The sequence below is a fragment of the Fragaria vesca genome, linkage group LG7, assembly GCF_000184155.1.
Source record: "Fragaria vesca subsp. vesca linkage group LG7, FraVesHawaii_1.0, whole genome shotgun sequence".
Lineage (NCBI taxonomy): Eukaryota > Viridiplantae > Streptophyta > Magnoliopsida > Rosales > Rosaceae > Fragaria > Fragaria vesca.
In genome coordinates, this window is record NC_020497.1 from 10943198 (window position 1) to 10959942 (window position 16745).

The following is a 16745-nucleotide window of genomic DNA, read 5'->3' on the forward strand; positions in this document are numbered from 1 at the left end:
GAGAGAGAGAGAGAAAAGCGAGGGTTCTCATTGAGACTTTGAATGAGCATAGATGACAAAGATTTCAAATAAGTTGAGATATTTCAGACTCGATGGAGAGCCACCAACACCTCGATCAACACCTCTTGGTAATTGAATCTTTCCCTTTAACTATTGTTATCGCTTGGTGATACAGTGGGTCATCCATTTTGTTTCAATCCACACGAGTGGTCCACAAAACGGGATTAGGGTTTTTAAGTTATGAAAATTGAAATTGGGATTGAAATAAGGTTTTTGAGCTAAGCTTTGTTAATACTTTCTGTTTGTTGTTTTGTTTATCGTAATTTAGAGGAGGCTTTGTTTATTGTTATTAAGATTGATTTACTGAAATGTAATTGCTTGGTGGGTTATGAGTTTGTTATTTCTTCACGTCTCATTGTTCCTCTTTCTCGCGCGCTCTAGAAATGGTTGTTGTAGTCGAGGTTCTTAGAGAATGGTGAGGACTGAGGGTTATGAGTCGTTGTCCCATACATAACAGAATAAGTACGTAGGAGAAAAACCCTTTTGCATGAACCTTATTTCTTAATTGATGTGACCAATATGAACTTAAAATTAATGTTCTTTTACGAACTAATAGACGCCGTTAGTATTGGGTGAGTTAATTGACAAACGGTGCAAAAAGTGGGTGAGTAAAGTTGGTTTTTCGAAATGTCAATGAGTTAAGTGATGAATGTGTCAAAAGTCAGTGACCATTTGTGATTTTTTGCCTAATTATTGATGCAAAAGGGAAATTGAGAAGTATTAATTAGGAAGAATGAACTTCAATAACCCCTTTAATTGTGTTTTAGTTATTTTTTTCTTCATTATATATTAATATATATATAGTTCCAATAAAATAAAATAAAATATATATATAGCAAAAAAAAGCGCAAAATGTTTTGGGCCCCTTTTGTGTTGGGCCCTGTGCTATTGTATGACCCTCACTGGGGTAAGGTCGGATATGGGATTTTGTTTAACATGTGAGAAGAGTTTTGGTTTCAGAAAGACCTTTATGCAAATGAGGGCTGACGTTTTATTGAAGATTCTTCTTACATGATACTATTTGAGGCCCTTCTGGAGGAGCAAACAAATGATGATGATAATGGGGTATGTTGGTTCAGTGTTTGTCTGAAGTGAATTTTACAGAGAAGATGTGATCTTTGTTGTATAATTTGTTGGTTTTAACTTGATATGTTTATGTGTGGTGTGTTTGGCTACCTGTGTTGTTTGGTGGATTCTCATTGAGATAGAAAAGAAGTCACATTTGTTTGTGTTCACTTTAGTTTTGAAAGTTTGTTCTCCTAGTAAAGTACCAATTTTTTCGTCTCAAGCAAGATTCTCAAGGGATTGTATCTGTTTGATGAGGATCTTGCGTCTTCGAATGCCTCTATTTTGTACGAGACTTTTACTAGATAGCTTGAGTAGCGAAAATTTACACTCTGGCATGGCATAATAAGAGCCACAAGTCTTTGCGGTTTTACACTATGGTAATTGGTTTCCAAGGAACTTTTCATAAATATCGTTTATGAGCCTTCACAATCATCCATTGAAGAACTGTTTGCTCAATTTAAAGCATTATGTGAGAGAGTCGGTCCAATCATGCATGGAGCATGTCAAAGCTAGCATCCTTCAAGAGCAACATCGCACCACTTTATGTTTGCAAAAGCCTTTCTTTGACCAAGTAGAGCCTATTCCAAGCGAAGAAGTGTGTATATCGGTCTTGAGCATGAGTCTTTAATTAATTCAAGTTGAAGATGATGATAATGATAATGATGTACAAGGAAGTGAGTTTGATTATAAAGTTCAAATGCAAGTGAGGTGAGAGACAACACTTTCGAGGAATGGGTGCAATATTGGAAATCTAGGCTTCCTAATAGAGGAGAGCGATTTGAAAATGATTCGGAAGAAGAGGCCGGACGTCTTGTCTTGTGTGGAGGATGAGTCCTTGTCTAGTGAAGAGGATACAAACTTTGAAGTCCTACACTACAATCCCTTGTTTATTGAGGCGAGACTTGAGCATGATTAGGAGGATGACATGTCAAGTGAGGAGGATGCGGAGCTTCGAATCATATGTGACAATCCTTTATTTATTGAGGGCGATCTTCCCATGGAGGAAGAGAGTTCTTTCCTAGCCTGTGAAAAAGAAGTTGAAAAGCTAAGGACTTTCTCTCCTCCCCCTTCCCAATGGAGATTTTACCACCTATTGTTTATATATGCATCAATTCTACACTAGTTTTGAAGGAGAAGGCAAAGATGGCTCCTAGAAGAAAATTGAGAACAAGTGGAAGCTAGACTAATTAAGAAGCTATATTTCCGGGAACCGATTGGAGCATTCATGGATAGCTCTTGGTCTTACTTGTACGATACGTCACGGAGTCCCTTAACCCCAAACAATAGGGTGGTCGTTCTTGGAAAGTATCCACCATGACAAAAGTTCTATGGACCGGCTTGAGGTTCTTAAAAACAAGCGCTTCTAGGGAGGCAACCCTAGGTGATTTTCAAACTTGTTAGTTTTGCAAGAATAAGGCTTTCTAGCCATCTTTGGGAGGAATGGGTGGTGCATGGGGTCGGAAGTGTGAAGGAGCAAGAGTGTACTAATCTACAGTTTTTGTCCAAAAATTTGAGTTGATTTTGGGTGAACATATCTCCCAATATACATGCTGTTTTTAGATGACATTTACTATGCCTTTGTATGTCTTCTATATTCCATCCAAGTTTTAACCTCTTTGGATTTCAAGAATGTCAGTTATTCAGTGCTTAATGAGTGAAGGTGACTTTGAATCCCGAGGGCCCCAGGCGCCGAAGCCCGCGTGCAAGCCGCACAGCGCACCCAAGAGGCTATAGACTCTGCCGTTGTTGCTGCTGACGAGGCCCAGGCCCATGCTGATGCTGAGGAGTTAGGGTTGGAAATCATTTTAGTTAGACTGTTTTGTCTCGACCTTGTCGTCGCACGACCTCTTAAAATCTTCGAAGATTTCGATCAATCTCTTGGGGATATCTAGATCTACGCAACTGTCTTGCTTGGAACTCGTGCTTATTACTGTTACTTCACGTGCCTAATGCTAATCTATATGACATGTATCTCGGCGTTAAGCGCTGCATGCGCGCCACGCGGCCTGTAAGTTGCATTTCTCCTTCTATAAAAGAGCACAAAGGAAACTAGAGGCAACACATCATTCAAGTTCTCTGCCCTCGTCATGGATTCCCTCTCTCTTCTTCTCATTTTACTTCTTCTTCTCAAAACTAAGCCGCCCCTAGTGTGCCTTTCTTCACCATCGCCTTGAGTCACAAGACCTGATCTTAAACCAAAGATGAGTGGTAAGACCCGATCTTAGGTCGGCCTCGCTGTTGGACAAGCATGTGCGCGCAAATTCTATGGCTTGCACGACTTGTTCTAAATGAGTGAGAGGCCTATGCCCCCCAGTCTCTACCACCGATGCAGAATCACAACCAATCTAGTGGAAGGCCTTTGCAGCTTAGGCAGTAGCATGAGGGATCCTACCGGGCGGCGGCGCTGACTAGGCTGCACTTTGCTTTTGGTCAGTCGAGGTGATGCAGTCCAAGGGTGGTATAGCACCAATCTTGTTGTTCTGGTCAGCCCTCCTAGTATGCCTTGAAAGACTATGTTGGGCGGGACGAGCGATAAAAACACTGTCGAAGTTTGCTACCGTGGCAGATTTTTCAGCAAACCGACTGTTTAATGCGATTTGTCGTATAGCACCGCTTGTCGAACACACTTTGTCGAAAGTCCTCTTAGATCTAAGAAATTGTCTTAGTTCTTATAAGACCAACTGTAAAGCCACTTTGCCATTGTATAATAGTATACAAAGAAGAAGTTTATCGAAGAAATGCTTAAATGTGTGTTAGGGCCTCTGGCGTAGGCTCTGATCTAGTACGCACCTTTATAGAAGATAAACACTGTATGTTTAAGAAATTTTTTGGCCTCTGGTATAGGCCAAAATCATGTACTTGCCGTTGTTTAGGCTTTGTACGTGTACCCATGAAGTATGACAATTTTATCCACAATTCCTTACACTCTAACTTTAGGAATAGACCTTGAATGTCATTTTGAGTAGTCCTTAATCTTCTGCCTCCTGTTGCCCCCTAGTGTCAGGCGGCGGAGCTTGCATGCGATGGCGCGTGACACTAAGAACGTTGGTAGGAGGAGGTGGCGCGGGCGGCAAGGGGTCCTATCAGTTGTGATATTGAGAGTAGAGTGCGCTTTGTCCTATCAGTTGGTACCTAGCTTTGGTTGTGGAAACTAATTGCTTGGAGTTGGTACAAGTTGTGACAGGTTAGTCACTTGATTTTTCAAAATTGGTTTCTGATTTCGGATTTCAGACATCTTTTGCAGTTGGCATTTTTTGCCTCAATCATGTTAGACGTGAGGCCAATAAGGTGGCACATTCTATTTGCCAGGGACGCCAAAGTAGTGTTGTACTCTAATGATGTTTTTCATGTTATACCTTTGTATGTGGAGATGTTACAATCTCTTGATTGTTATGATTTTTAATCAATAAAGTTATTCATTCTCTTAAAGAAAAAAAAACCATTGAAGGTTTGAGATTATAGGCTTAAGATCTAGGACTAGGCTGCCAAACGAAACTATGGCCCGCCGATATCAGAGATTATGCATGTTATGAGAACATAATACAAACATTTGACATGTACAAAATGATGTCTTACAACATTTTGGACACAAAACTCCACCATCCAGAAAGAAACAAAATGGATAAGACCATGTCCACTAAGCTGATTAGAACCTCAAATAGCGATGAAAGAAAACCAGCTTCTTCAGCTCTATGAAGCAAGTTCACATGAAAATAAAATTCGTAACCAGAAACAATTCATAACTGAAAATTTCATGATCAACTCCTATTTTTTTCTTTTCCCTAAAGAGAGACGGGTATATAGCTAACTACTATATTTCAAGCGTTTCATTTTAAGAAAAATACGAATTAGTTTGAAAATTACTACGAATTAAGAAGTTAGAACTTAGAAACCAAATAGGCAAAAACTAAAGTCGTGACTACGGTCGATACAATAAATACATGCAATCTAAAGATTCATACATGCACTTTAGTTTGAGGATCGTTTGAGTTTTCATAATCATGATTTACACAAACGGTTCCGGTTGAATTGATTATGCTCGTTTAATGATTTAATATATTGTTGACACCTTAACGATTACCAAATTTGTTGAAAATTTGTAAAGATGATCATGTAATATATATGATATATCTAAATAGTTACCGGCTATGATAGAAAAATTTGACCGAAAATGAGCGGAATAAGGACCTTCGCATTTTAATTTGAAAGCAAAGCTTTTAATTTCAAAGCAAAGCTTCGCTATAAATAGAAACTATGTGTATATATGAACACAAAATTATGAAGAAAAATAATATTATTAGCTCGCGGATTTGATAGTGTTTATAAACACAGACGCTAGTCTTAAAAGTAACTAGATTGAACTTGCAACAGCTCTAGTTGTGCCAGCAATTTTGCAGTTGCTGATTTTAATCTGGAGTCACCCTGCTGGGCTAGATCAATGAGCACCACCTGAGCAGATTCTCCATACTTGTCTCTGTGTTCCTCAACTCCAAATATCTTCTCCAATATCCACAGTGCTTTCTCTTGAGCTTTGATGCTCCCTGATTCCAGGACTTTTATAATCGCCGGAATGCCTGACTTTTTGGCTATGTAATTGCTTCCGTTTTCCCAAATTTCATCATGCAAGAGAGTTGCAAGAGCACCGAGCACAGCTTCATCTGCTTCCCTCTCCTTACCTTCCAATATTTGGATCATAGGAGAGATAGCACCTGCCTTGACTAAACAAAATGTGCTTTTCACCAAGCATTGGCCTCCATGAACTTCACAAAATGCATCTGCTGAAGGAGGAACACACGACCACCTTAATGCCCTCGACTTCTTTAGAGATGATGAATTCTGCGATAACTGAGCTAGTGAAGTTGCAGCCCTGGACTTGGCAACCGGTGATCCGCTGGAGAGTGACTTTACAAGCAAAGGAATCACCCCTTGTTCTGCTGAATACAGCTGTAATTTCTTATCAGAGGGATTTGTGAACCGGATAAACACCCCTGTGATGCTTTCTACCAACCAGCAAGTTGGTTCTGTTGATATTTCAGATCTTGAAGTCATAAGGGATACCAAAATGGGCAACAAATTCGCTCTCTTTAACATATCTGTAACCTTCTTATCACTAATGGGAAGATGGCCAAGTATGCCGACTGCAGCAGCTTTTTCACTGTCCAATGTTGAGGACAACATAATATTGATAAGGATTTTGATATAGGTTTCTCCTAGTTGGTCTGTCAGCTCTTCTGGTAAATCTTTAGAGAGAGTGTAAAGCAGATTCAAGGCACTGCTCCTGATTTTAATGTTAGTTTCCATAAGGAAAGGTAAGAGAAGCTGAAACGCACCATTTTCCTTCATTCTTCTTCGAACTTTGGATGCTCTAGAGTGAGAGGCAATGCTGTTCAGTGCTTGCAAGAGGTGATTTTGGATTACCGGACTGGAAAGATTTAAGAGTGAAAGCATCTGCTGAGCTACATCTTGGTTAACCAGAATGGATTCTGACTGAGCAATCCTTGCGAGAATAGCTGATGCAGGCTCCCGAAGTGTCATAAGCACAGATGTTACAGAGAAGAGCAGCTGCAGTAGAGATGCTACGATGCCTGAACTGATCAGCCGTTGGATGTTTTCTGCCAGGTTAGACAGATTTTGCAAGGCACTTAAAGCAGATAACTTGGCTTCGAGCTTCCCTGTGCTAAACATTCCGACAAGGGGTTCAATTGCACCAACTTCTCCAAGGGATGCTCTACTTTGATCAGTGAGCTCCATCCTTGAGAGTGCTGTTGCCATCAGGATCTTACTCATGTCAGAACCTGCATACAAAGACATGGTATCAATTACCAACTGTCTGGAATCCAAAAGATTCTGATATAGTCAAATGTCTCGGCCTGATCTATATCTGCTGAGCCCCTTGGTTGTGCTAAATAGCTCAGCGGTATGATAACCTAATCAAACTGTAAAGTACTGAATCTGTTAGTTCAGCTTTAACTGGTAAATATTGCTAAATGCTTAAAAATGAACCCGAGGCCAAATCATTGACTAAAAACAATACTGAGTTCCTTTACCAATGATAAGCTACACATTAATTCAATAACAGAAAGATCACTCATTTTTTAATGTTATGGTATTGATAATTAGCTGTGGTCACACAATATTGCTATTAATTAAATTCAAAAGCTCATACGTAATCATGAAAAACACATGCATAATACAAAAGAGACGCAAAAGCGAGAGTTAGGAAGCTGTGATTCACCTTCTTTGAGGTACTGCACTAGTGGCTTGAAGTAACCGGCTTCTGCCATATGAAGTGCATTTTGCGTGTTACTGGACAATGCTTTTAACAACTTCCCAGCATGACGTGAAGCAACAGCATCATCCCCATTTAGCAAGGCAACCAACATAACAATACACCCTTGAATGCGGCCAAGACGGCGCCTGACTGACTGAAGACCTGAAAGATCCAGCAACAGCCCCACAGCTTCTCTCCTTTCGTCTTCATCTCGTACCAAAGATTTCACAAGCACAGACAAGAGCCCAACATCTGCCATCTTCTCCTGCACACTAGTTTACAATATGAGATAGCTAATTCACATTAAAAATCTCATACTTTAAAACCAAGATTGATGTCAAGAAAAGAAAGATTACCTTGTTATCAGCATTATCTGAAGCAATGGTTCTCAATAACTGAACTATACTCAACCGATTGCCTGAATTACTTGTACATAACCGATTAAACAGAATTGGAATAACACCCTCATCATTAATCCATTCACTGCTAACCCTTTTATCACCAATCAATTCATTCAATTCCAAAAGAGCATACTTGAGTTGTTCATCATCACCACACTTCAACTGCAAAGCAACATCATCAATACCAAAACAAACCCTTTCCTCCTCCTGTATTTCCTCTTCAATCTCCAGCTCACTCACAACCCCAGAATCATAACTAGTACTTGGAAATGAACTCGTATCAAACCTGGTACTCATGAAATCCTTGTGCAATACCCCAATCTTGTCCTTCAAGTCTGTAGACACTTCTAGACTAGCCAAGAGCACTAGGCCTAATGACCTCCCAAGATCATGAACCACTTCCTCAATTTGTTTACTAAATGATTTGGTCTCAGGGTTTTTGACTAAAGCCTTGGCTCGCTTAAGCTCCAACCCAAGAGACTCCACAGCTTTCTTCAATGGTGGGTGGTCCTTAAACTTAACGTTGTCCCTTAACTCATCAAGAATTGGGTCAAACTTCCCAACTAGGACTTCAACTTCATTAAGCACTTCACTTTGGGTTTCAGAATTCTGAGCCTGAGAAGCGACCTCATGAACCAACTCTTTTAGGTCTGACACCAGTTCTGTAAAACCCAAGCTCTCCATATGTTTCATTGTAAATAAACACGGAAGCTTTTAACAAACCAAGACAGAAGTAGATGTATATATATGTGCAAGAAACAGAGGAGAGGAACATACAAGGAAAAGAACAAAGAAACTAAAAGAACCTGTTGGGCAAAACCAAAGCTATGGCATCGTATGAAATCAAAAGGCCAAACCCAAAGAGAAAGCAAAAGACTTTAGCAAATAGACTGATATTCATTCTTAGCCGTCTTGACGGGAAACGAACGTAAACAAGTGAAAGAAAGGAAGGATTGGATTGTACGTGGGAGTTTGCAGTTTGGATTGTTGTGAAGAGGTATCAAAAGGGTCAGTGTCAGTCTGCTTTGACTCGGTCAATTATAATCACTATGTGCAAGAATAATATCTTCTTCTTCTTCGTCTTCGTCTTCCATTTTGAAGGAGTCAAAGAATGGCCATTAATTCTCTGTCTGCAAGCTTTTCGCTCTATTCTGTGTCTGTTTTCCATTTGCTTGATTTGCTAGTTTGGATCATCATTATTTTTTAATGAATTCTCAATCTGCCGGAGATGATTAATTTACGTGGGTCAACTGCACATGTTTGGCTGCCTTGATAGCTTTTTAATATTTCTGAGTTTTCAATGGGAATGATCCAAATATCACCTTGTTGAAGAATTTTGGGGACTCCAAGTGAGTTACTTTTGGTTCGATTGTCTTGAATGCATTCTAGAAGGTGTAGTTACATCCTCATTTGTTCCATGAGACAGTTTAGTTACAACATAAGTACTGGTTACCAATACTAGCACTAGATATAATGTAGGATTGCCATTGTGTTGCAATATGCAAGAAACACATAAGTGAAGGCCTGAAGGGCTTGTTGTTTTCATATAACTTATGGAAAGAGTGAGAAGCCATGGCGGCTTCAAAATGATTTGTAGCTTTCAAATTGAATCATAGAACTTGGTCATTTTAGTATCTGAATTGAATAATTCTATAGTACTATGTTAGTTTAACATAAGAGAAGTATATATTAGAATTATTTTTCTTATCAGTTTTAGAAACAAAAAAGGCTCAATCAGAATCGTTTAACTACCTTACATTAGTTTCATAACGCAGGTGGTAGGCCTTTGATTTCACATGTGGCCACTAAAATCCGTAAAACGAGTATAGCTTTCTAACTAGACAGAATTTCAAACTACACTCATTTACATACATATGCAGGAAGTTAATCAATCAACAGACAATTCTAATCTATATACACCCACAATTAGCTGTCTCGTTATCGTGTCATCTCTCCTGGCTCCTGCAAAACCACTCGATCCAACATAAATAGGCTAAGAAGAAGGAAACACAGTAAACATGGCTTCTCATTTCTTCCTTGCCCATTTCGTATCAATCTCAGACAAATCAATCTCTTGACAACGTACGATTCCAGCTGCCCCTCCATAGCACAACCATCTCTCACTACCCTTGTTCATGTTCCATCTCACTCTATGCATTGCTACTAGATTGGAAGGAAAAACTTCATACTCCGTCCCATTTTTTTCCCTCTGTGTATTAATCAGCTCTTCATCTCTGCACACCGGTTCTTGATCATCCTCTGTAATTTTCTGACCAGACTTAGATTTCTGTTTTATAATGCTTTTAAGAGATGTACTCTTTTCTCCAATTTCTTCTTCCTGAGTATTAAATTGCTCTTGATCCATGCATACTAAAGCTTGGTTATCCCCAGATGAGCGTGGTTTGCTTCTAAGAGATGCTGCTTCTTTCCCAGATTCTAATTCAATACTCGGATCATCACCATAACAAAGAGCTGCAGCAAGAGCCAATTTTATGAACGTTGTCACAGAAAGAAATAATATATATGGAGTTTAAAGGAAATGTCTGGGCTCATGTCACTAACAAAGCTTACCTAGAACTTTATCTCCTGATGTAGTTGCCATCTTATCATGTTCTCTCTTCACCTTGTTTGGCTCAGCTTTACGAGATGTTTTCAATGGGAAAGGATTATTTGGTACTGGGGTTTTGATGGTTATGACAGAGTCCTCTTCAGTCACTGACACGCACAGAAAATGTGGGGCCCGGTTTCATGAAGCATCTTTCTCCACAGCTTTGGACGTAAGCTGAGCATCAAGACATCAACATTATAGACATAAACAGCATGTAGTTCTTGTGTATCTGTCCAAATAAGTCTATCATTTATGGAGGCCTCGAGTTACAATAGCTTGCTTGATTCATTGTTAATGTGACTTACTATTACAATCCAAGGATCCAAGGAAATATCATGACCACATCAATGGACAAAGCTCCAATCATATATTTCGAATGTATCCCTACTCTATATTTCGAATGCCTATTTGGTGCTACTGTATATATAGAAATCAAATTTTCTAATTGGGCAATGAAAAGTAACTTCAAAAGCTCATCAACAATCAATTGAAGAAAAAGAAGTCTGATATAGTGATATCAAGTAACAAAAGTAAAAACTCACCTGGAAGCGCAGAACAGTTCCATCTGCACCACAATATGCAACCATACCTACAATTTGACAGTGGAGTTTTCATTTGGTGTATATTTAAAAGCATGGTCTGAGATGTGTTAAAACATGTATTATCACCCACAGGTGACTGGAATATCAATCGAAAGAGGAAACTTCATAATTCACAGTTTCAGAAACAAAATAACGATGCGAGGGACAAACTTTTGTTTAACACTTCCGGAAAGGCCACCTATATGACGTCCCTGGGATTGTAGCCAGGGATCGTCAACAAACATTAGCTATTTGGGGGACTGGTTCAACCTCAGGAATGAGAGCAAGCAAGTCCAGCTTTGGATTTCCTTTTCATGCCATATGCCCTTAGACTTGACTTTACCCTCAATATATATGGCACGCTTGACTAATATAATACAAAGGTCAAGGAATTGGCATTCTTATAGTGTAAAGCGAGAGATGAATCAGTCCAATCAAGGGAGATGCAGAACAGAGGACCACACGGTACATCATAAGACCAATGACGGGGGTTAGCAGGTAATGTTTCCACGCGGTTTAGGATTCAGACCCCCTCATGAGACATACCTAGCTACTTGCTAGATTTTTCTGTCTCCTGCAGATTGTAGGCTTTGGCAAGACTTCAATTGGTTAAGGAGATTTTTGGGTATTCAAAAACAGAACCACACTCTAGTGCAGATATACAGTAATGTTATGCGAAGCAGTAGTCAAGAGACTCAACCCCCTTAAATACTATAACCTATCCAGATACTATTCTATTTCATTTTCCTTTTCTTCTTTAATTTGGGAAAATAAAAAATGAGGTGCTTTTGTTTCAAGGTGGAAAAGCCAAATCTACTAGGTAGTGTTTCACTCTTAAAGTCAACACTTTCAACTGATCTTAGCACCAGGAGTAAGATGGTAAAGCCATTTTCCATTAGGTATTACTTAATGTGAAATCTGACACAAACCAATTTATGAGCACACATGTTTGGTTAGCATCACATCAAATAACGAACAAGTCAAACCTGTTAGTCTTGATACTTGAACACTCCAGATAGCAAAAGGCAAACAACCAAGATTGTGCAGGCCCTGCTGTTTTGTTCCAGCAAAGGGTTTCCCTGTCGCAGGGGCATCAGAGGCAACCTTCGTCAAGCTGAGAAGCCTCATTGTTCCGTCATCAAAGGAGAGCAGAACACACCTGAAAAATAAACACAAACTTTCACTCAAGTTGAAACACACACACACAAACCAACAAGATTTATGCCAACACTAAGATCACAGATACCTTGGATCTGAAAGCCAATCCAGACTATATATGAACCTTGGTATATGATCGATGTCCCACAAGGGACGGAATGGATCACTGCAACACCAAAAGTTATAGTTCTTAATATGGCCCATTGTTTGGAAATATCAAAACAAACAAGGAATGACTTATTTATCAGTGAAGCATAATGCTTCTACATGAAAACAAAAAATATATATGAACAAACAAAGAAATACACACTAAGACTAAGAAAATTGAGGTACTTTTCTCACCTTAACTTTCATGTGAACCCAATTAAGCATGGTCAGCATAATCTAAATTATTTTGGTAACAATCTTGAGATATTTTAATGTGAAACATCTTCTAACTTGAGTTATGCGCTAACGGTAAACGAGCAGCATGTAGAAAAAAATGGAAGTGAAAACAAACCAGAATACTTACCGTAGGTCCCAAAATTTTAGGCCTCCATGGCCAGCAGTAGCTATAACATTTGCACCATCTGAATTGCTGAAAGTTACAAAAAGTTGCTAAATGAATTAGAACAGTAATAAATCATGCTTTTAATGAATGAGAACATTAATAATACAAATATGAAGGTCTCAAAGTCATACATTTGACTGCATAATGATATGTCCCCCAATCTGAAAATCAGAGTATATGATAAAGTAGTCTGGGTTTCACATCCAAAACCAATTGACAATGGATGGAGTAGCTCAAACCCTTATAAACCCACAGGCAAGGTCTCATATTCCCGATGTGGGATTGATATCTCAACACGCCCCCGCACGTGTGACGAATTTTCAAGCTTAACACGTGGACAACATTTGGGGTGACATGGAGTGCGTGTGGCCATTAGACTTCACACGTGGATGTGGGTAACCCGCTCTGATACCATGATAAAGTAGTCTGGGTTCACATCCAAAACCAATTGGCAATGGATGGAGTAGCCCAAACCCTTATAAACCCACATGCAAGGTCCTATATTCCCAATGTGGGATTGATATCTCAACAGTATAATGGACCGCCCATAGGAAGAAAAACAAATTTGAGTTTTAGCATAGCTAACCTTTCAACTGGGGCCCAAGAAAGTGCCCTAATAGGATTTGTATCTGCACTGAAACAAAGTAAAGGTCTTGTATCTGCAAAAGAAGAAAGCTGCCTTCTTATTTACTTGTATATCACTTCCAAGTCATCTATATTTTCTTTGTTTTCATATTCCATAAAAGAAAGGAAAGAGGTGCCACATTAGCATTACCTTGAGATGCATTACTAGCTGAAAACTTCCACATAGCGACCTGAATTAATGATAGACTTCCTTCAGCTATGATACCACAAACAAAAATAAAGAAACAAAATAATAGGGAAAAAAAAAATCTTCTAACTTAGTGGGCTGAAGCAGATAAAGTCATAAAACTAGGAGATCACAAAGAAAATAGATAGACCTAAAGTGTTCTAGGAGACTGCAATAAAAACTGTTGAACATTGAGTCTGTATCTTTCTAATGAAACCCATTCGACATATATCTTTATTGGAAACTGTACAAAAGCATGATAAATACTGAAGCACAACATTTAATAACAATGACAAGGAGCAGGAAGAGTTACAGTTCCATCATGGCATCCAGCCATTAAGTAATCGTGAGGTGGTGAAGCTGACCATTCCACAGTAAGAGGGATGCTGTTCAACAAAACAATGGACTTTTTAATTGAACAATGAAAGATCAAAAGTACATTACGTGGTAAGAGAGACCAGTGCAACGACAATTCAACAAGATTATGCAGCTAATTCAGCCTAAAAAGATGTCGATTATATAATGCCTCTGGCTCTGGGAACCACTTTTCCTTATGTTCTGGTAGCTCTTGTATGATATTAGAAACTTGTAAACTATGCTTTTAATTGCAGGTCGATCCTTTTTTTCCATTCAGTATGCTTCCAAATTATTGTCAAACGTAGAACGTATCCAGTAACCCTGTGTACCTTTTTTTGTCACCAGACTTCAACATTGAGCATCTAAATACTGGTGCTAGTTTTACAAAGCGAGGATCAGTTCCCTCTCCAGATGAAGAAGAATAAATAACTTCAATTGCACGAGGAACAGGAACCTCCCACCTGCAGTTGACCAGTTCAAGATAAGTATCATCAGATAGCAGAACAGAAACAATTGTCAGCATAGCAGCTTGAAGTGTTAACCCCACAAACTATGAATATCCACCACATTTTATATGTATAGCATACTTCATCATGCAATATATTTGTATTAAGTACTCCAGATTTACTATATCCTGATAATAAGTACTGTAGCTTTTTATCCTCCCAAATCCCACGCTCTATATATCACAATCCACTATTCAACCGTCTAATTCACAGACCATTTCCTTATTCAAACAGAAAAAAGAACAATGTCCATAAGTATGTTCCACGTATTATTTTACGGAAACCCTGAGTTTTGGCTCTCACTTTGAACTTTGAAGCATTGACTGTAAAAGAAATTTGAAACTTGGATGCTTACCTAGTCCGCCACAACCACCCCCCCACACACATGTCAACCACTACATTCACTTACCAAACAAACCACTAACCACAACTCATTTGAAGTTGCATTTTATCCCATGTTACCAACTCAGATTACCTCTAATAGACTGCAAAATCATCTGAGACATAAGCCAAAGGGTCTAAAGAAAGAGTTGATAAAGGAACCTAAGTTCTTGAAAACAAAGACAATCATGTCTGAAGAAATATGATTATGTCTTACACTTCCAGAGATCCATTCCCTAACAAAACAGCAAGATAGCCCAATCGATGCTTGCATCTGGAATCATCATTAAGAGGACGCCATTTCACATCCCAAGCAACCTTTCCATGGTGAGCTAGGCAGAATATGATTCTTGGCACTGCTACATCCTTTGGAACTGAACAACTGGTTGAGCCATTTTCAGCATAACCATTATTGGTAACATTATTATTTGGTTTCCATCCAGAACTTTCTTGTTTTCCATCATGAGCTTCTTGTACATCATGTGCAGGAACACAAACCATAGCATGCAACTCTGAAGTTCCGTTAAGACATTGGACAGCAAGAGCCTCCGCATAATGGCTGCTCCCATCCAAGTTATCAACAGAATCTTCTATTCACTTCTCTCCAGGTTTCCCTCTAGAAATCTTCGCTTGAGTCTTTCTGTACCTTTTTCTTTTCTTACCACTATCATCTTGTACCTCATCTACTTGAGTACTTTCAGGAGCGCAATCCATGCCATCCAACTCCACTGATTCCACTAGATATTGATCATCAAGAGCCTCACAAGATTGAGTCTGCTTGTAATTTGTTTCTGCTTGTACAGTATCCCCTGGAGCATTTGCCAGAAGAGAATCCGTAGAATGCAACTCCAGTGATTCCTTTTGGTATTCAATAGCAAGAACCTCAAAATTATTGTTGCTACCCCCATCAAAATTGTCAACAGGCTCTTTTATTGGCTTCTTTCTGGGTCTTCCCCTGCTCTTTGGTTGAGTCTGTCTGAAACTTGATAGTTTTTTGTCATGATCTTGTATATCATTTCCTTGAGTAGTTGCAGGAACACAATCCGTAGAATGCAACTTGGATGATTCATTTGGAAAATCAATAGCAAGAACCTCAACACAATTGGTTGTCCCATCCAAGTTGTCAACATATTCTTCTATTGATTTCTTTCTGGGTCTTCTAGGCTTCTTTGGTTCAGTTGATTTTTTTTCCTTGGCCTCTTTGTCAATAGCTTCTTCTATTGGCTTCTTTCTAGGTCTTCCTCTAGGCCTTTTTGGCTCAGTTAGCTTTTCTTCTGTGGCCTTTTTGCCAACAGATTCTTCTATTGGCTTCTTTATGGGTCTTCCTAAAGGCCTTATTTGTTCAGTTATAGCTGCACTCCTTTTAGTTCCTCCTTTTGGTTTCTCTCCTATAGGAACACCTTCATCATTTACACTAGCATTTAGAAGACACCAAATCTGAATGGCACCTCTGCCAGTAAGCGGCTCACCTAACTTGTGATAAGAAGATCCTGGGGGATGGGCAGCTACGGCAATAAACTGAAAAGTGGGAGGCAGATAATTTTGTCATAAAACCATGGAAAACTTCTCAACCTAGAACCCAAAAACAAATTTCACAGATCTTATGCAATTAACAAAACCAATCATTTAAATGTTTCAACTCTATTGCTAAAAGCAAATGCCTCATAATATATGAGGATTGAGGAAGAAAAAACAAATATCAGCTCCACTAATAATCATGATAGAAGCTGTAGAACATAGTTTCTAGATCTTTATTAATTAATGAAAATCAACAGTAATCCCACTTACAGACCCAAGACAAAAGAAAAAGATAAAAGAAAGTAATCCAACATACAGAGCTGTTAGAGAGCGGACGTCCGCAACTATGTTAAAGTGCGGACGCCGGCTCAAATCAACTCTGGCGGCACCGATCGATTTGAAGGTCTGGACAGCAACCTCCACCCAAAACTTACAGACAAGAATCGATCTCGGCTGCAGACTGGTATTCAGCGAA

General features: G+C 39.1%; 1 protein-coding gene and 1 pseudogene across 2 annotated transcripts in view; both read right to left on the reverse strand.

The window, feature by feature from the left end:
• Positions 1–5429: 5429 nt before the first annotated feature.
• On the reverse strand, positions 5430–8714 carry LOC101314696 (U-box domain-containing protein 43-like). The gene is made up of 3 exons (XM_004307088.1): positions 7756–8714; positions 7364–7664; positions 5430–6923 (listed from the first exon to the last, which is right to left on the reverse strand). Exons 1-3 carry the CDS (start codon positions 8491–8493, stop codon positions 5470–5472), a joined length of 2493 nt encoding a protein of 830 aa, XP_004307136.1. The 5' UTR covers positions 8494–8714; the 3' UTR covers positions 5430–5469.
• Positions 8715–9503: 789 nt separating this feature from the next.
• The window catches only part of LOC101307162, an 11321-nt pseudogene continuing 4079 nt past the window's right edge, over positions 9504–16745 (reverse strand). Inside the window, exons 8-19 of the transcript XR_185345.1 lie at positions 15399–16270; positions 14970–15311; positions 14195–14326; positions 13822–13894; positions 13473–13512; positions 13284–13356; positions 12659–12724; positions 12236–12313; positions 11976–12148; positions 10951–10997; positions 10372–10582; positions 9504–10272 (exon numbers count right to left, since the gene is read on the reverse strand). The product of XR_185345.1 is annotated as an uncharacterized LOC101307162 (transcript). The remainder of the gene's footprint in view (positions 10273–10371; positions 10583–10950; positions 10998–11975; positions 12149–12235; positions 12314–12658; positions 12725–13283; positions 13357–13472; positions 13513–13821; positions 13895–14194; positions 14327–14969; positions 15312–15398; positions 16271–16745) is intronic.